Source organism: Odocoileus virginianus, chromosome 23, assembly GCF_023699985.2.
Source record: "Odocoileus virginianus isolate 20LAN1187 ecotype Illinois chromosome 23, Ovbor_1.2, whole genome shotgun sequence".
Classification (NCBI taxonomy): Eukaryota; Metazoa; Chordata; class Mammalia; order Artiodactyla; family Cervidae; genus Odocoileus; species Odocoileus virginianus.
This window is the reverse complement of record NC_069696.1, coordinates 4,029,869-4,049,938: the sequence shown is the minus strand read 5'-3', so window position 1 is coordinate 4,049,938 and position 20,070 is coordinate 4,029,869. Positions and strand designations below refer to the sequence as shown.

Sequence of the window (20,070 nt, the reverse complement as noted above, 5' to 3'; positions counted from 1 at the left end):
GCACTAAGGCTGCTCCACAAACAGAAGCCAGGTTGGGACTTCCCTGGGGCTCCAGTGGCTAAGACTCGGAGCCCCCAGTGCAGAGAGCCAAGGTTCCATCCCTGGTCAGGGAACTAGATTTCATATGCTGCAACTAAGAGTTCACATGAAATGAAGTGAAGTGAAAGTTGCTCAGTCGTGTCCGACTCTTTGCAACCCCATGGACTACACATACAGTCCATGGAATTCTCCAGGCCAGAATACTGGAGTGGGTAGCCTTTCCCTTCTCCAGGGGATCTTCCCAAGCCAGGGAATGAACCCAGGTCTCCCACATTGCAGGCAGATTCTTTACCAGCTGAGCCACCAGGGAAGCCCAAGAGTTCACATGCCAAAACTAAAGATCTTGCATGCCACGACTAAGATCCAGCACAGCCAAATAAATAAATGTGTTTTTTAAAAAAAGAAGAAGCCAGGTCTCCAGCTCCCACCCCAGGGATACTGACAGTGACCCTCTTGCTTCTAAACCTGGAGCAGGATCCCTGGCCCTCTGTGGTGGGCCTTTGCTGCTCCGAGAGCAAGTACAGGAGGAGGGGGTTCTGCCAGGACCCCTGAGGAAACACTTCTGCTGAGTGTGCTCAAGGACAAGGGGGTGGGAGAGAAGTGGGGAGGGCTCCCTACAGAGGGGTGACTTTGGAGAGGAAGTGAGCTCAGGGAGCCAGCAGAAGAGAGGAGGAGCATGGAGTCAGAAGGGGAGGCAGGGGTCCGGGGCAGACTTCACAGGGCCTCACCCCCTCTTTGGAGAGGCGAGGTGGCTCCAAGGTCCTGCTCCTGAGCCCCAGGGAATCTGCCCCTGCCGTGCGGCTCACCTACCTACCCACAGCATCACACCCATGAAGTTGAACCAAAGCAGCCCCCTCACTCTCCCCACCAAATACCTCATCTATTGGACTTTAAAACAATTTTTTGATTGTGTGATCTTGGTGGTCAGTCTATCTTTACGCAATCATAGTTTCTGGTGGCTTGGTGGTAAAGAATCTGCCTGCCAAGCAGAAGACGTGGGTTCAATCCCTGGGTTGAGACGATCCTCTGGAGAAGAGAATGGCAACCCACTCCAGTATTCTTGCCTGGAAAATCCCATGAACAGAGGAGGCTGGCGGGCTACAGTCCATGGGATCTCAAAAGAGTTGGACATGACTTAGCGACTACACAACAACGAACATAATTTCTGGCTCTAAAAACACTAACCCCTTCCTTTCCTGCCTCATGGTTCCTCCACGATATGAAGCGGATGCCCAGAGGCTGGGGGACTGGACAGGCCGCAGGTGATGCTGAGGGGTCAGTCCCCCAGGTGGTGATGGCCCCAGCACTGACACAGCCCTCTTCCAGTTTCACTCTCTTGCCTTTTGGTCTCCCTGGACCATTTCTGTGCTAGCCCCACCCCCAGCCTCATCCTCATCCCCAGTGCCTGTGGAAGGAGCACCCTGGCTTAGTAAGCTGCAGGATAACAGGAGAGGAAGCAGGTGATTGGCTAAGGATCATGGGGATGCTGGCTCCTTTGACCAAACAGGAAGCCCCTAGGACTGGAGCCAGGACTTCTGGGAATCTACCCAGACTTCAGAAGTCCTGTCTTGCCCCGTGTCCTTCCCTAGCTGAGGTCCCAGGCCACCCAGGAGATCCTAGAGTGTAGGGTGGGCTAGGAGGGTGGGGCAGAACCCGGAGGCAGCCACTCACTCAAGCACATCGCGGTTGAACTGCTTCTTGCTGTTACCCAGGAACTCGCCGATCATCTGGCGGCTCAGGCCCTTACGCTGGAGCAGGAAATGGGCCACTCCAATGGGGGTGTCGGGGATGAAACCTCGAGAGATCAAGAACTGGATGCCCTTGTCCGGGTTTCTGGGGTGGGGTGGGGAAAAGAAGTAGAGAGTGAGGCAAGATGGTCTGTGATGCCTTTCCTCCTTTTCTTCCAGCCCAGGGAACCATAGAAGTGCCTGGAGGTCCCTGGGTAGAATTCCCAAGAAATGCCACTATTCCTTCTGCTGCAGAGGGCCTCCCTTTCCGAAGGCTCTCTCCGCACATGCTTCTGATCCTCCCTGCCCAGGAGTGAGGGTGGTGCGGGGCTGGGGAGGGCTGGCCAAAGCGGGCTCCAGAGCAGGCGGAGGGGCGTCCTTTCTGTCTTCAAGCATCAGTCCCACTGGATCTGATCTTCAGGCCCCCAAGCCCTCCTCCCACCTGTATCCTGCTCTCTCTACTCAGGATCCATGTTGGAACCGGGAAGAGGGTGAATTGGGAAATGGAGGTGGGATCTCCTACCACATCCCTCTTCCCTGCGCATTGTAGACACAAGGAAGACCCTTTTCCCCAGGGATTACTTTCCCAGGCTGGAGTCTCTGTGCGTGGGTGTGGATGTGGGTGTGGGTGCTGTGATTTAAGGTAAATGTGCTCCCAGCCTGGTCTGCAAATTCCCGCTGCTCCCTGAGCTGAGTCTTACTGGTCCAGGAGAAGATAAGGATAGAAATAGAGGGTAAGTCTTTAGACCCGTTTATAGCAGGCTGACATTTTCAGGACAACCAAGCATGTGACTGTTTTTCTAGCAACTCACGTTTATTGAATTTTACAAAAGTATCAGCCCACAACATACTGAGTAAAAACCCAAGCTGATCCTTCAGTACACATCATTTGAGAAGCACTGCCTTGCGGGGCCAGGCATCTGTGTGGGCCTGGGGAGGCAGGGCTGAGGTTACACTCATCCCAGTGGCTGCCTGATATAGAAGAAAGAGCACTGGGCTGGGGGTCAGGCAAATATGACTTCACCCAGCTATGCTGCTGACTAGCTGCTTCACAGCACTCAGCTCACCTCACTGTGTGAGCCTGATTCCTGTTCTATAAAACGGCATAATAATGCTCTCTCTAAAAATATGAAGTTTGCAATGTTTTATCTCAGGCAGGCTATTGAATATAAGCTTGAGGCCAGAGGATGTGTGTTGCTCATCTATGTGGTTTCCAGACTAAGCACTCCAAAAATCATTGCGGAATGAGTAAACAAACACACAGGTGAATGGTTTCTGCCTAGTCCTCACTGATTAGTGGGAGAGATGCTGTGTTTTCCAGTTCAGGTCTATGAAGGAAGGGGTGAGTGGAGGGTGGAGATGAGTAGGTGTACTTGAAATCTCCCTAGGACGGGTGTGTGTGTTTCCTCTGCTTGCCACCAGCTGTATACCTCTTGGTAGCAAGGAAAGTCTGGCTGGGGGCTCTGAGCTATAGCGGTCGTTCATATCTGTATGCCCACACCCCTGCTCTCTTCTGTTCCACTTCCACTTGCATCACACTCCCCTCCTGCCCCCCCCCCCCACCCCTCTCCTGTTCTTGCACTAGGTCTCTGCTCCCCTGACGTTTCCTCCTTTCATCACTGTCTCTCTTCTCCCATCATCAACCCCATGGGGCTGATGTTCCCCATTTTCCCAACTTCATGTCCCACCTGAGTGATTTCTGTGCCATCCTTATATTATTTACTTAATACTGCATTTTCTTGTAAATTCTCTCACTTTTCAAAGCCTTGCTTCTTCCCAGCAGTACTAGTGGTCAAAGCATAGGTTTGAGGTGTTTTAGCCCTCGTCCTTGAAGTAAATTCATACCAATTAAAAATAAAATGTGTGCCCCCCCACCCAGTATTTCAAGGAGCAGGTGTGGCCCCCAGACCCCCAGTCCCCCAGGGGAGGCCCCTGGGTCCATGCGGACCATTCCCAGGAACCTCGCTCATGGTAAGCGCAGGTGCCCCTTTTCCCCCCATCCTCCACCCCGACTTACATGTTGAAGAGGTTGAGGCCGATGCGGTACAGCCGCTTGCGCAGGGTGTCGGTGGACAGCGTGGGTGACTTGCAGCTCGCCGGGTTCTCGCAGTGGTAGCGTGGCAAACTCAGGATCATGGCCTGCAGGGCCTCCTTGGAGGCCGAGGCTGACGCTTCGGACCCCGACTTGGCTGATTTGGTGGACGTGCTGCAGCTGCTCAGCTGCTCCGAGTTGTCCCCGGCCTCCAGTTCGGCCTCGGTCCTTTTCGCCGCCTCCTCGGTCTCCTCCTCTTCTTCCTCCACCACTGGCCCCGCGGCCACAGGCGAGCCGGCGCGCAGGGCCCCGCCGGCCTCCACCTCTGCGCTCGGGTCCTCAGCGGGCGCGGCCCCCTGGCCGGCACAGGGGGCCTCGGGGCCCTCCGGGGCCTCCTGTGCCCTGGCCTCGCCCTCCTCGGCCTCAACCACCGCGGAGTCTGTGGGGGCCGGGGCCGTCTGCGCGCCCAGGCAGTTGGCCACCGACAGGGCCGTGGAGGAGGAGACAGAGATGTTCTGGCTGGCGATCTGCACTGTGACGTCCCGGAAGGCCATCATGAGGGTGCTGCCATGGCCCTGGGGCGGACTGGGGGGCTCAGCGGGCTCGGCCCCGGCCCCCAGGGAGGCGCCCTCGGGCTCCCGCGCCTCGCTCTCCAGGCCCAGCGGTCCCGCGCCCGCGCGCAGGGCCCGGTGGATCTGGTAAGCGCCGCTCTCCTGCAGGGAGCACATGGTCTTGAGGCTCCAGGTGCTGAGGGCGTCGTCGATGGACTTGGCCAGGGATTGCACCTGCTCGGTGAAGGAGTCCTCCAGCTCGGTGAGCGTGCCCGCAAAGGTGGGTGGCAGGGGGGGCGAGTGCACCAGAGGCAGCCCCGCAAGGCCGCAGCCCTCCAGGAGCGCCCTCTCGGCCGCCAGGCTCTCCGCCGTGGGCGCGCGCGCCTTGCGCAGGGAGATGCGCCGCGGCAGGCGGCTCTCCAGGAGCGAGTTGCGGATCTTCTCGAAGTTCTTGCTGAGCTGGTACTGGCGGAAGGCGGTTTGGATGGTGCAGGCGGCGCGCCGGGACACCAGGTGGCCGCCGTACTTGTGCTCTAGCATCTCAATCTGCAGTGAGGACAGAGGGGCGGGAGCGCCGTCAGGGAAGGGATGAGACAACGCTGCCGGAGGCCAGGGCGGGGGGACCTGGCTGACCCTTGGAGGGGGCCTGGGAAGGCACAGCTAGGCCAGCACCGAAGGGCCCAAGTCTGAAAACTCTGTGCGATGGCCTCAAAGGCCAGCTTGCTGCCAAGACTCCTAAGGGTGTGGGGTGTAGGATTGGATTCTGGGGTTGGGGATACCCACGGCAAGGGTGGGGCAGTTGCCAATGGTAGTAGGTAATTATTTCCATATATTCACATATGGAAGTATTTATTTCTGAAATGCATGTTATCTTGAATTTGTATTTAACTATTTCATCAAAAAAAGTAGAAGGGTTAGATGAAACAATATTAATTGGAGCTGGGTGATGGTTAAATGGAAGTTTATTATACTGGTCTTTCTACTTTTGTGTATATTTTAAATAATAGAACTGAAGATTAAATAGAAAGGTTGAAAAGCATTGCCGCTACTCCTGTCCACCTGCTTTCTTTCTCGGTATTCACGTCACGAATTGGGGTGGTTTCCTGTTTCTGGGAGCCGCATAAGAGTTGGGGTTGGGGTTTGATCATCTCTGTGTTCCCAGTACCGAGCCCAAGGGCTGGCACATGACAAAGCTCAGTAAATGTGAATTTAGTAAAAAGACAGATGGGTGATGGATGGGTATTTCAACAGTGGGAGATCCTCCAGCTATCATGTTCTTCAATTCAAGGCACCTCTGTTCCCAATAATGGGAGCTGTTCCTATCAGGGCAGGGCTTGGTGGGGCTGATGATGAGGTGGGATAGTGGGTGCTACTTCATTTGGGCAGATCTGGACCCAGGAAAACTTCAGGCACTGGCCAGTCTGTCCTCAAGGCCTTTCCTCCTCTCCCCCCAGCTCTCTTCCCACTCTGTGGTCTTTTCTCTTCTTGGGTGGCTAAGCACTCACTTTTTCTCCCTTATCAAAAATCTCTCCGGGGAAAGGACTAGTAAAACATTCTCTTTGAGGTGTGAATGACCAAGAGGGGTTAGCAGTGGTTCTTCCTGGGCAGTTTTTTGCATTTAAACAACAGACAAAGACTGGACAAAGGGGATGGGCAAAATGGTGGCACTGTGGTGGGTTCCATCAGTCCTTTGGGAAGCTTAGGAAGTGAGAAAGTATTCCTGGGCTCTGAAATTGTGTCCTGTTGCCAGTCATGCGCCGTACACTCCACTTACAGAGTGACATTCCTGAACTAAGAATCGGGACTGGTGGCTGGGGTCGACAGCTCGAGGGCAAGACCACTAGCCCTCCAACATCCCCCAGGATCATGGAGAGGTGGGGTACAGACAGAAAGGCCAAATTCCATCCCCCAGTACACGGAACCCTTCAACGTGCTTCCTAACCTCACCATAACGTTCCTCTCTCAGGCTGACGATCTCACCATCTCTTGCCTCCTTTGTAAGCTTTCTTCATCCACTAGTCCCTTCTACTTGCATTTCCAGCCTCCAGCCCAGCATTGGGCCCTTGCCACCAGCCTACAGACCCTCCTAAGTCTCCCAGACTGCTTGACTCCCCCATTCTGGGGCACTAGCCCACTCTCTATTTTCCACTAAACCCACAGGCAGACTCCTCTGCCTCCTGCGCCTCAATCTGCGAGCGAATGCCGAACCACTGGCCAGCCCCGTGTGCCCCGACTCCTTGCAGCTGCCTCTTGCTCCCACCAGCCTTCTGACTCTCTAAAGGATCACCTCAAAGTGAACTTTAGTCAATAAATCCCATCCTCAACTCCCCCGCTCCCCAATTTTTCTGCAGCTTTGGTAATTTATCCTTTGAAACTCTGTCCTCAGCCTTCATGACCCAGTCTATCTTGGTTTTCCTGTCTCCCTACAGCTCCCGGAGCCTGTATTCTGACCACAGGGTCCCTAACCATGCTAGCGACGAGTCACATGCATTGCCCTCTTCCATTCTGCAGACACATCTTCATGATTTTCCTATGCTGGACATCGTCCTGACTTCCATGTGGGAAGTCTTCAGAGCAGCCCCGGTAGCTGAAAATTAACAGCTAATGAAGAGGGAACTGTCTTGGGCAGAGCCTTCATGGCAACTCTATATAGATGTCTCTGGGGCTAATATCCTCTCACCTCTTGTCTGAGAACCTCGTCTTCTTCCATCGTAACTTCACTGCACTGCGATAGGTGAAGGAGCAAGCCCATGGGGAAACACCCAGCCCCAGATCCACCTCTTCCCTGCTGGCTGCCCTTGGACACGTTTCTTAACTTCTCTGAATCTGTTTTCTTGTCTGTTAAATGAAGTTAATCCTGCTGACTCTGTGATTTCCTTCTGTGGTGAGAATTCTTATTTCACATGGTACCTGGCACACAGTAGGTCAAAGCTCAATAAGTGGTAGCAATTTGATGGTGAAGTGTTGATTCCGTGACTTTCAAATCTCCATGCCTAGACTCAACCCAAGACCTACATTTCCAAAAGTCCATTGTTCCCTTTCCCCGAAAGGAACCAGCTCTCAGTGATATCCTTAGTCACGTCGCAGCACCCCAGCTCCAAGGCTGTCTAGTCTGGGGACCTGGCATTTGTCCCTGGGTCCTCCTCTGGCTTATCCTCTGCATCTGTCAAGTGCAAAGTCCTATAGCGCCACCCCTCCTTACCTTCTGCCATCACTCTGAACTTCCCACCAGACTGTCACCACATGCGGTGCCCCTGGACTCCCCCCTTGGACACTCTGGCAGCCCCCGGTTGCTTCCCTGCTTCCCCCTCCAGCACCATCCACCTTGCATACATTCCCCTGAGCAATGTGCTCAGAGAGCAGGGTAAACACAGGCCTTCCCATCGCAGGAGACCCTTGCCCTAACTAAGTATAAACACCCTGTCCTGGCGGGTCTGGGGCTCAGCAGCCTGGCCCCTCCTACTACAGGAGGTCCACTGCTGCCCCACCTCCTGCCCCTGCCCGCACCCCCACATACTGGGCTTTCCTGCCCCAGCACTTGCTCAGCCTCCCCACCTTCACATCCCCCTACGACCCCCAACCCCCCACACCCCTCCCCACACCGTCACCCCCTCTCCACCCTCAGCTCCCACCCTCGCCCTCTCCTCCAGGCAAAAACGTTTCCCCTGTCTTTCAGTGTCCCTCCCCCAGGAAGCCTCCCAGTCCCCCAGCCAGAACGGTCTCCCTGCCCTGAGTCCCCTGGAGAAGGTTCTCTACTGCTTCTCAGGCACTCGGTTTCCCCGCTAATCTTGGTGGTGCTCATCTAACTCAGGCTCCCTCCCTTCCCGCCCTCCCCCAGCCCCCTCCTAGAGCAGAAACTCCTGGAGGCCCCATGTGCCCTCATTGTCTCCTCCACTGGTGGCCTCAGCCCAGAGCCTGGCCCAGAGCCACTGCTCCTGATGGCCTCTGAATTCAGTCCTGGGAGCCTCACCTTTTGTTCCCATCATGTCATATAGCTGGCTTCCCCTCACTCCAGCCTCATGCCTGCTACCCACCCCTGGCTCCTGGCCCCTATAGGCAGGACATCCTTCTCTATGCCCACCGGCATCCTGACCTGTGATTGGGGCTTCATCAATGTTTGCACCCTGAACTAAACTCCACCCTCCCCTATGCCCCAGGGGAATGCAGTCCAGGCTGTCTTCTAGGTCTGGGTGTGGAGCCAAAGGCTGCACCACTCCAGCCCCCGCCCCGTGTGTGTTCCCCTCCCCCATACCCACAGGCCTGGGGGACACTACAGTGCCCCTCATCTGCAACATCGCCCCAGCCAGGCCCTCTCACCTGGGATTTTGGACTGGCTGATGGAGTGGGCCAGGCAGGTTGGTGAACAGGGGGAATAAGAATTGTCCAGGATCCCTTCCAGCCTCAAAACTACAGGATGTGAATGACTCATGAGGATCACAGGAGCAGAATACTAAATCCCAGATCTCAAAAAAACCTGAGATGGAGTCAGGCCCTGACCCAGACTTCATGCCCCTCTCCATCCCCTCAGGTCACTGAGCTGTTACCTCCCTCTCTTCATCTTTTGAGCATCTTCTCACGCCAGGTGCTGTGTTGGGCACCAGGGATATAATGATGGACATCTTTGCCCTGCCTTCAGGGAGAAGTCAAGTAAACAGGAATAGTGATCCAGGGCTGGAGGGCAATGTCAGGGAGTACCTGAGTGCTGTGGGATCACTGAGAAGGGGCCTCCACCGTAGCCTTGGGAGAGCTGCGGTGGAGGAGGAAGGCGCAGGGAAGTAAGTCCTAAAGCAACAGAAGGAGTGAGTGTGGCCCAGTGCAAGAGTGGGGGGCAGGGCATAGAAACGCTAGCAATTGAGGCAAAGGGCTATAGGCGGCAACCGAGGCCCAGAGAAGGGAAGGAACTTGTCTAAGGTCACACAGTTCACCTGCAGAAGAGACAGCTGTGGGGTTCCACCTTTTGTAAACATATGCTGTGTTTTCAGTCACCCTGCCCCAACTCCTCGATCGCTTTTTGCCAGATTCTTGCCTGGAGAATCCCATGGACAGAGGAACCTGGCGGGCTACAGTCCATGGGGTCGCAAAGAGCCAGACACAACTGAGCAACTAACACTCCTACCTCTAGCCTGTGCTTGGTCTGGAGGGTTCCCTGGGCCAGGGGAGGGGGGCCATTCCCCAGGACAGGAGGACCCGTCTGCACCCCTACCAGCCCTCATCTTTCCTGCCCCACTTCCGCCCTCCTGACACGCAAGCCCATCTACTAGAACTACACCCACGTGAAAAAGGTCCACGGTGCCTGTTAGAACCCCGCATGACTCTCCATAGCCCCTAGTCAGTGAGAATTAAACTAATTCCCTGCCCAGGCCAAGGCAGAAGTTTCTTTTGGTGTTACTAACAGGCCACTCCTTCAGTTGAATGGTAATCTCTTCGGGGAGCAGGGAGGGACCATGTTTCTTTCTTTTGGGTATCCCACTTCCTCGTTGCTTTGCTCATCAAAATTATTTAAAAAATATTCACTCGATGAGCTCTTACTCTGTCCAAGCCCCTCTGCTGGATGCTGGGCGATGGGTGCACAGATGAACAGGAGATGGTCTCTGTCCTCAGGGAACTGACAGGATGCTCTCATCTGGCCAGCTGACCACCCCATCACACCGTGCCGCTCCAGATGGGCTGCCTCCCGGCCCCTGCTTGGGCATTCCCCACCCCAGAAGCAGGACCTGCTACATTTTTAGCAGCTCTTATTGTTAATTAAGCTAAAAAAAAAAAAGGCAATAAAAAAGAAAATAAAACCTTCCTCTCCTATAAGTTTAATGCCCTAGTGCCACTATTTTTATTTTTTTAGAAAACTTTTTATTTTTTGGTCCCGGCATGTGGGATCACTGTTCCCTGGGGATCAAACCTGTGCCCCCTGCATTGGAAGCAGGGAGTCTTAAAGGCTGGACTGCCAGACAAGTACCACTATTTTTACCTGGAATGATATAAAATAATCTGATCCAGCCAATTCACATTCAGCTCTTCCATGTTTAAAACTCGTCTTCATGTCTACAATTTCCCCATATGACCCTGTGAATGGGTGTGTGCTAAGTCACTCAGTCATGTCCAGCTCTTTGCGACTGTAACCCTATGGACTGTAGCCCCCGGGTCCTCTGTCCTTCGGATTCTCCAGGCAAGAATACTGGAGTGGGTTGCCATGTCTTTTTCCATCATGTGATCCCAGCCAATTTGTTTTCTTTCTTAGAAGAACCTCAGAACCTCAGGATTCTCTTTGTTGCCTCTTAAAGTGAAAGTGGAAGTGAAGTCGCTCAGTCATGTCTGACTCTTCGCGACCCCATGGACTGCAGCCTACCAGGCTCCTCCGTCCATGGGATTTTCCAGGCAAGAGTACTGGAGTGGGGTGACATTGCCTTCTCTGTTACCTCTTAAAAGAAGCCCCTAAAACCAGACAGCCTGACCAGTACCCAGTGTGGGGCTCTGGGCAGCTGCCTCCTTTTTGCTGGTTGTTCAGTTGCTCAGTCACGTCTGACTCTTAGCGACCACATGGACTGCAGCATGCCAGGCTCCTCTCACTGGGGGTTTTATCTACACGTCTGTGAAGGCCTCTGGGCCCACTTCTCTGGCAGCGGCTTCACTGGCTGTTGATTTATCTTGAGCTTGTATTCAACTCAAGCCCTAAGGCCTCTCGCCCAGGACCAAGCCTGCTCGTTTTATAATAGTGCTGTGGGATTTTCAAAGCTAAGAACAGAACTTGAGGTTTTTCCCTCTTTCACTTTACATTTTCCATTTAACCACATTTCTGTCCTAATTAGATTTTGTTTTTTAATCTGGGATTCTGTTATCAAGGTATTAGCTGTCCCCTTTCGGCTTTGCATCAGTCCCTTTTCAGAATGGTTGAACAGGGCAGAAGCAAAGAAGTCCCTACTCAATCACCTTGGAATTGGTGCTGATAGAAAAACCAGTGTTTTTTGATAATTCCATTTGAGAGCAACCCACCTGACTATATTGTCAACTAAACCACTTCCTATCCCATCCACATAGATATCACAGGAGACTTTGTCAAATACCTTACCGAAAGCCCTGTGGTACATCGTGGGCAGCTGGCCCCTGACCCAGGGTAACAGTTTAGCATCCATGCTCAAAGGAAGGAATGAGTCTGGCTGGGCTCACCTGGGCTCAACCCAAGTCTTACTGACTTCTCTACTAGCTTTGCTTCCAAAACTGTCCATCGGGTTAAGGAATGGATCTTTACAACCTACACATTTTAGAGCTAGAAAGGACGTCAGTGATGATTTAAGGTATAATTCCCAGTTTTGCTGATGAGGAAACCAACACCCAGAGTGCTTAACTGGTGTTTCCCAAAGTCACTAGAGCAAGAACACACACTGAATCCCACACGTGTGGCTCCGGGCTCAATGCTGTTCCTCAACAATGCTAAGTCATAAAGTCTGTGTCTAAGCATGTTCACACACACACACACACACACACACACACACATCTCCTTTCAGGTCTCTTAATTTTCCACCAAAACAACTGTGCCATTGTCATTTAGGGGTGTCAACGGGGACCCCGTGACTGACTTTTTCTCTTGCTGCTTCACAGAATGGAAGATGGAGGCCCAGAACCCCTCAGTGAAGTTTGCTCTCCAACAGGGGGGCTTTCGTTGTTCGGTCGCTAAGTCCTGTCTGACTCTGCGACCTCACGAACTGCAGCACGCCAGGCCTCCCTGGTCCTTCGCTTGGACTCTCCCAATCTGGGCTAATCCTGTGAATCTTTAGTCTACCTGGAGGACACCCCTGTCTTCAAAACTCATTTGAGCCTGTGTGTGCCTGAGCAGGGGGCTTGCCTGTTGGGTGGGCAGGTAGGCAGGGCATCTCTCTGGAGCAGGGCTGGGGGTGGGGGCTTCGCCTGCCTGGAAGTATGTGGGCCGCTGGGCTTCCTGCAGTGGTAAGAGGGGCAGAGCCCTGGACACACTGCCTGTGGGCTTGGCGCTACACAGGTGACCCCTGACACTGGTAAGGCTGGTTGCAGGGAGAGCTGGCTGTAGGGAGGGGCCGTTACCCCTTTCAGCTGGGAGAACTAGCGGCCAAGAGGTGGGCCTGCAGCAGAGGCAGCCCAGACAGGGACATCCCTGGGACCCTGGACAGTGCCCAAGTCAGGGCCCTTCACCACCCTTCCCGCCCGCCTCGGAGGCCCTGGGTACCTGTTTATTCTTTAGGTCAAGGGAGATTTCGTAATCGGAGGCGGCAGGGGCGCGGGAGCAGAGCGCCGTCGCCAGGGCAGGCTGCTGCCGGCCAGGGGAGGCCGCGCGGTGGGGGCCGGCCCGCGGGGAGGCGCCCCCCGCCCCCGGCCGCTCCTCCTCCTCCTGCAGCTGCTGGGCTTGAGCCTTCGGGGCGTGGGCACTGGGTCTGCCGGCCACCGCCGCCGCCGCCACGGAGTCCTCCGTGCCCCCACCGGCCTGGGCGCAGGCGCCGTCACTGTGAACGAAAGGCAACGGTGCTCGGTTGGGGGGGGGCGGGGTGCGTGTGGGTGCGGGGAGGGGGGCTGGGGCCCTCGGGCAGCTATGGGCCTATGGAGGGGCTGGTGGGGGCCTCCTGCAGTCTTCATTAGGGTGGGGCTGTCTTGGTGTGCAAGAACTCCAGGCCAGGAGGAGAGCCTGAGCTTGGGAAGGGTCCCCGAGGGGCGAGAGAAGAGCTCGGGATCTTGCTTAGACATATTATGTGCGCTGTGTTGTGCTTAGTCGGTCAGTCATGTCCGACTCTTTGTGACCCACAGACCGTACTCGCCAGACTCCTCTGTCCTTGGGGATTCTCCAGGCAAGAAGACTGGAGTGGGTTGCCATGCCCTCCTCCAAGGGATCTTCCCAACTCAGGGATCGAACCCAGGTCTCCTGCATTGCAGGCAGATTCTTTACTGTCTGAGCCACCAGAGAAACCCTAGGGGTAGACTGCCCGGCTTCCTATCTGGGTCCTGTGTCTTATTAGCTGTGGGGCCCTGATCGGGTTACTTAACCTCACTTTTCCTGTTTCCCCATCTATAAAATGCTGCTGTTTAGTCGCTTAGTCGTGTCCGACTCTTTGTGACCCCATGGACTGCAGCCTGCCAGGCTTCCCTGTCCTCCACTATCTCCCAGAGCTTACTCAAACACGAGTCCATTGAGTCGGTGATGCCATCCAACCATCTTACCCTCTGTTGTCCCCTTCCCTTGCCTTCCATCTTTCCCAGCATCGAGGTCTTTCCCAATGAGTCTGCTCTTTGCATCAGGTATAAAATGGGAATAATAATGGAACCTCCCTCCCTGGGATGTTGGAAGGCTTAAGTAAGCTAAAGAGTCCTTAAGGCAGGGTCTGGCTCCTGCTGCCTGCTCAGAGTGTTAACTACCATAGTTATCAGTGGTCTGCTTTCTGGCCAGTGGCTTAAGTAGCTGAGAGGAAGCTGACCCCCGCTGAACCATCTCTGTCTTTTAGACGGCCAAGATGAGGCTGGGGGAGGAGTGATGCTTCTAGATGAAGTCCCTGCGCCTCCCCAGCACCCCTCTCTCTGGTGGAACCCTGGACAGGAGCCACAGCTGCTGCCCACATGTCCCCCCCGCCCCGAGACGACACTCAGGCTGCTCCCCTCCCCGGCCAGCCTCTGAGTTCTGCCCCCCCCCCCCCCCGGCATGAAGCCTCCCCAGTGGTTCCAGCTTTCAGGCTCCATCTGCGAGAACCCCAGAGGGTCACCGCCTGCATCACAGAGGAGCGTCTCGGCTCATGGTGAGGGCTCCAGGACAGCCCCCTCCCATGTGGCTTTGGTCAAGTTGCTTTTTCTCTGAGCCCTGGTTTCCCCATCAGTACACGGGAGGCTCTGGTACCTGCCCTGCAGGGTCCCTGGGAGGTGGAAAAGAGTCAGCACATTGAGGGGTTCGCGCTGCCCCAGGCACAGACTGAGTGCTCCAGCCTGGGGCTTGTATTCTATTTGATCCCTTTCTCTCCAGTTGGTGCTGAGCAAACAATGAGGGCTCCGCAAAAACTTGTTGAAGGATGAATTGAAGAGAACCTAAGACCCCTGGCACAGCCTCTGCGGTGGACAGGGACCCTAAGGTTATCTAGCCCATCCTTCTCGTCTCGTCTCCGCCCACCCCCACCCCCACCCAGGGAGATGGGCTGGCTCTGGTTGGAGGGCCAAGGAACCTTGGGATTTATTTCTTCCAAGGCTTTGTCCCATGTAAAGTGCCCCAAATCGTGCCTGAGAGACTGCTTCTTTTTGCTTCCGCCTAACTTTGAAGCCTCCTAGTGCTAAAATAACCAAGGGCGAAGAGTCCTTCATTCAACTCCATCTGTCCTCCAGTCCTCCCCTGCACCCCACCACCGCCCTCAAACACGGATGAAGATGAGTTCACTGGCCGCCCTACCAACAAGGAGCCTGACTCCTTGCCTCTGCATAATTCTTTTCTTCATCATTTTTCCTGTGGCTACCAATCAAGCTGTATAGTTGGATGGGCTCTAAGTGTTGGGTTTTTCCACTGGTATCACCAGGAAGTTCTTTGTAAAGTCTAACTTCAACTTTCCTTGATATAGAACATGCCCATTCTTCCCGAAGGTCACGTGTGCTGTGCTGTGCTTTGTCACTCAGTCGTGTCAGACTCTTTACGACCCCATGGACTGTAGTCCGCCAGGCTCCTCCATCCATGGGATTCTCCAGGCAAAGAATACTGGAGTGGGTTGCCATGCCCTCCTCCAGGGGATCTTCCCCACCCAGGAATCGAACCAGGGCCTCCTGCATTGCAGGTGGATTCTTTACCAACTGAGATGCTAGGGAAGCCCCAGGGTCACATAGAAATAGCCTTTCCTCCCTAGCACAACCTGCCTCCAGGGGACAGAATTTGGTCTCACCCATCTCTTCTCTGGACTGTCCTTGGTGCTGATGACCAAGACTTCTTCACCCCAGGTTTTCAAGACGCATTAGGCTCATACGCATCCAGGGGCTGAGGCCACCCATGGAGGTTTTTCCATGCAGGAGATCATAGGATTTGAATATGGGATGTGAAAGTCTTTGAGAACTTGGGGGATCAAGCAGCTGCTCAGAGGAACACTCCACGCCCAGAAGACCAGAATGATCTGTGTGTTGAAGTTCCACATCGCATCACGGAAGAGTCACTCATGTGGGGCACTGGCTTGTGCTTAGAGGGCTTCTGGGTGCCCACTGCTCGTGCCAGGTCCTGGCACATCTAGGACTCCTTGAGGTTCCAGCAACCACCCAGCTGTCCATCTTCTCAGCTACCAGAGTTGACTTCCTAAAGTGCAGATGCTCAAAACCCAGCAGTGACTTTCTGGTACTGCTGGATATAGTTCAAGGGCGTTCATGATTTCACCGAATCTCCTTGTCCAGACTCATCTCCGGGAGTGACCTGGACACTCTGTCTGCTGAGTGTTAGTCGCTCAGTCGTGTCTGACTCTTTGCAACCCTATGAACTATAGCCTGCCAGGCTCCTCTGTCCATGAGATTCTCCAGGCCATAATACTAGAGTGGGTAGCCATTCCCTTCTCCAGGGGATCTTCCTGACCCAGGGATCGAACCCAGGTCTCCTGCATTGCAGGCAGATTCTTTACCATCTGAGCCACCTGGAAACTTTCCTCAAATCTGCTGCACCCCCTCAGACCATCATGCCTGTACCGTCATTTCCTCCTGCCTAAAATGCCTTATCCTTTCTCTGTCTTGTCAACTCTTTCAGGACCCACTCATTGTTCCGGGAAGAATCCGCCCTCCAATGTGCTCCAATGGTTCTTGGCACTTGCCTCTATTTTATAGCTGACCACTTTGTGCCTAAATTATTCACTGGTGTGTCTCTCTCCTCCACTAGACAATGCCATGTACAGCTTTTTATCACAGGTACTTATCACCTAGACTGGCTTATAAGACATGTTTAAGAAATGTTAAATGGATAGAGGGATGGAAGGATGGGTGGGTGGATGGATGAATGGAAGGATAAATGGATGGGTGAATGGGTAGCATTTAATCTCTCACACTTTCCCAAGGGCAGAGATGTTGCGGTGAGCTTGGTGATACAACCCTAGACCCTTCTTCAAGGACTGACTTCCTGTCCAGCCCTGGGGGCTGCTGTTGAAGCTTGCCTTCAGCTGTTAGCTCCCCCAGCTCCTTCTGGGATTGTCTGAGCTGCGGTGAGCTCCTGGGTCCAAAGTCATGTTTTCCTCAGGGCAGTCTACGTCCAGTGGCCAACAGTGGTTATAATGGTTCAGCCATGTGATCCAGTCTAGATCTGAGAGGTCATTCTCCCTGCAGAGCTTGCTATGGGATTAGCCCAGGCTCCTAGTGGACATCTGTCACAGATTGACGTCTCTCCCTGTCCTGCGAAATGCTCCTGCCCTCCCCCCCATGCGTGTTGACCCCAAGCATCCTCTAGTCAACATCCAGCACGCTGGACTCAGAGTCTGTTTCCCAGAGACACCAATGAACAGTGAGCACCCAACCAACAATGGGCACCCAGCTTCTCTTTTTCTTTCCTTCTCCTTGTCAGCCAGGATTATCCTGGTCTCCTTGCTCCCAGACCTGTAAAACCTTTCTGGGCTCCAGACACCTTTGATAAAGACTCTGGGCTCTCTTCCCAGAAAATGTGCATCTTTTCACACATGCTGAGTTCTACCTCCACACTCGGAGGCTTTACAGACTCCATGGATCTAGCTGAAAGCACTATTCTGGAGGGATGGTCATGGGTTTCGTCCATGTGCTGAGGACTGCGCCAAGCACTGAGGGCTGGTGCCAAGAGCTGTAGGCAGCTCAGCTCTGGTCATACGGAAAGAAAATGTCAGGGTTCACACGCCACCAGGGCTTTCAGACGCCAGCCACTGTTCCCTCAACACCGATGGGTCCTCACTCACGGGTCAGAAGGCTTGAGTGGAGGGAGCCCCTGTTCCTCTGACTCACTGATTTCAAGCAAAATATATTTATTCTGCACCTCAGTTTTCTCATTTGCAAATGGGGGTGTGAATATCTCCTTCCCAAGAGAGTGATGAAGATGAGGTGACCTCCTCGGTTGGTGTGCTGGGAAAATGCATCCCTGAGAAGGATGAGGGGGAAGAAAGGGTGGCCGTGCAGCCCGGCCAGGAGCTGGTCCCAGCGGTGGTGGCCCCCCTGGGCTCCCAGGCAGACCCTGCCCGCCACCAGGAGCTCAGGGCCCGGGAGCTGCCGGAGAGCCATGTGAAGGCTTCCCTGGTGGCACGGTGGATAAGAATCCGCCTGCCAATGCAGGGGACATGGGTTTGATCCCTGGTCCAGGAAGACCCCACGTGCCATGGAGCAGCTAAGCCCGTGCGTCACAGCTACTGAAGCCTCTGTGCCTTAAAGCCCGTGCTCCACAACAAGAGAAGCCACTACAATGAGAAGCCCAAGTTCCACAACTAGAGAGTAGCTCCCGCTTGCCACAACTAGAGAAAAGCTCGCGCAAAGCAACCAAGACCCAGAGCAGCCAAAAATTAATTAACTAGTTAATAAAAGAGCCCTGTGAGGGGGACAGGGAAGACTTCAGGGGACGGAGGACCAGGCCCATGCTCATCCGGTCCACTAGAGGTTGGCTTGGGTCATGGTCCCGGCACAAAGGCAGAGAAAGGGATGAGGGGAAGCCTGAGGCATGTTGATGGGGGGTTTGAGGACAGGGTAGGCAGGGAGGGACGGAGGGCCACTTTCCCCTCCAGGCAGTGGCCAGAGCAGCAGTTCCTGAGACCCAGGCAGAAATGTTTTGAAGGCTGGAGGACTCCTTGTGTGGCAAGGTTCCCCCAGAGGGCCTGACCAATTGCATTAGATTATCCTGGCTCCGTCAGCCTTTCTGAAAGCCCTTCTGGGACAAAGAAACTAGGCATTTTCCAGACAAAAGCTAACAAAACGCCTCACATCTCAAGATTTTCAGCCTTTACTAAAACACTCCTTTCTCTCTCTCGCCTGAATCGATAAAGTGATCTTCGATGGTCAAAATAAAGGCCGAGCAAGGGGAGTCAAGTGTCCTTGGGGACGGAGGAGCAGACGGTGCTGGGGAGGGGTTGCAGTGAATAGAGGGCCAGCGTCTGTAACAAATTCACCCTGTGCTGATTCCAAGCACAGGCTGGAAAATGCCGCCCGAGGTGGTGGAGAGCCCCGGGTCCCAGGCAGAGTCTGACCACCTTTGCAGGCCGCACTTGCTATGACCATAGGCACATGACTTCCCTGCACCTTGGATTTCTCATCATAAGATGGACGTTTGAGCAAAAGGCTCTGACAACAGGAAGGAAGGAGAGGCCTGCTTCCTCCCTCTCCCTTTCCCTCCACGGGGCCCGGGCCCACACCCTGCACCTTACTGTTCACGTCCACGCCCCCCTGGCCTCCATACCCTGGGTCATGGTGAAGGCCTCCCCGCCGCCCTCTCTGCCCTGACCACCGTCATCCACGCTGGAAGCCGGGGCTCGCAGGAGGAGGCCCTGGAGGAGGGCGGCTGGGTCTTCCCTGCTGCCCACTTGCAGAGGCCGCCCTTCCTCCCACGGACCCCGCGAGAGCAAGTTCCTCCCTCTCCTGTCCGCTCAATGGAGACTCCAGGGTTTGGCTGCATGACTGTTCCAGAGGGTCTGGATGGGCTGGTTTGTCTGGAGGGGTTTCCTGTTGAAGGCATCACAGCCCTCTGGGCCTGTGTCCTCTGCAGAACCAAGCCCAGGGTGGGCCCCCGAGTCCAGCGTGGAAACCATCTCTGCATCATAGCCCACCTCATGGTGGGATGCCAGCACCTGGTGCCCACTGGGGAGGCGGCTACATCTAGAAGCTTCCTCAGGACACCTCCCACACAGACTCACAGGCTGGGCCACACCCATGATGCAATCTTATTGCCACTGGAAGTCTAATATTTTTGAGCATTTTATTTCCTCCCCAACAGGTATAGATCTGGTAGCAAAATCAAGCTCTCAGGACACCCTCCCAGCTCGCTGCCTGACACACCACACACAGTCATAAGCCCAGGCTTCTGTGAGCCCCAGGACACACCTCAGGCTTTCTTACCTCCTCTGTCTGCCCGCCCCCCTCCAGAAGCTAGTCCCCTGCCCATGTTCCCACCTCACCCACCCCGAGGATGACGCTCCAGTATCACGGCTGCAACCTGTCCTGACATACCTCACAGTCACCTCAGAGCTGCACTGAATAGTTGTTTAGTCGTTCACTTGTGTCCAACTTTTTGCGACCTGGTGGACTGTAGCCCACCAGGCTCCTCTGTCCATGGGCTTCTCCAGGCAAGAACACTGGAGTGGGTTGCCATTTCTTCCTCCAGGGGATCTTCCCGACCCAGGGATGGAACCCATGTCTCCTGCACTGCAGGCAGGTTCTTTACCATTTGAATTATAGGAAAGCCCATGGGTTTCCTGGGTCATCTCCAAAGGTGTTTGAATGAAAAGGGAAGCAGGACACAAAAGCTTTGGGAGGAAGCCCCAGAGCTCCCACTGTGAGGGGCCAGCCCCCCACTCCAGGCAGGGCAGGGGTCAGCCCCAGGCCACAAACCTGTCCCTGCGGGGGCTAAACTGTCTCCTCCTCTTAGGACAGAAGGAGGCCAGACTGTCAGCTGGTGAGAAGATTTCCCCGATAAAATGCCTGTACGCTTAATCGCATCCTCGCTGCACTGTGACAGCCCGGTGCTCGGTTAAATCATTTCCTCTCCGGCCCTGACATCTAGAAAATCCGCTCTCAGGGCCCGCTGGTCCTGCCTGATTGGCATTCATCAGGG

At 54.7% G+C, this 20,070-nt stretch overlaps 1 protein-coding gene across 9 annotated transcripts in view; it reads right to left on the bottom strand.

Moving 5' to 3' along the window:
• The window catches only part of IQSEC3 (IQ motif and Sec7 domain ArfGEF 3), an 87,739-nt gene that overhangs the window by 29,122 nt on the left and 38,547 nt on the right, over window positions 1-20,070 (bottom strand). For all 9 annotated transcript variants that reach the window (XM_070453185.1, XM_070453186.1, XM_070453187.1 and 6 more), the window contains 3 exons: window positions 12,544-12,817; window positions 3,784-4,895; window positions 1,711-1,872 (listed from right to left, as the gene is read on the bottom strand). In XM_070453185.1, coding sequence (XP_070309286.1) covers window positions 1,711-1,872; window positions 3,784-4,895; window positions 12,544-12,817 — 1,548 coding nt within the window. The remainder of the gene's footprint in view (window positions 1-1,710; window positions 1,873-3,783; window positions 4,896-12,543; window positions 12,818-20,070) is intronic.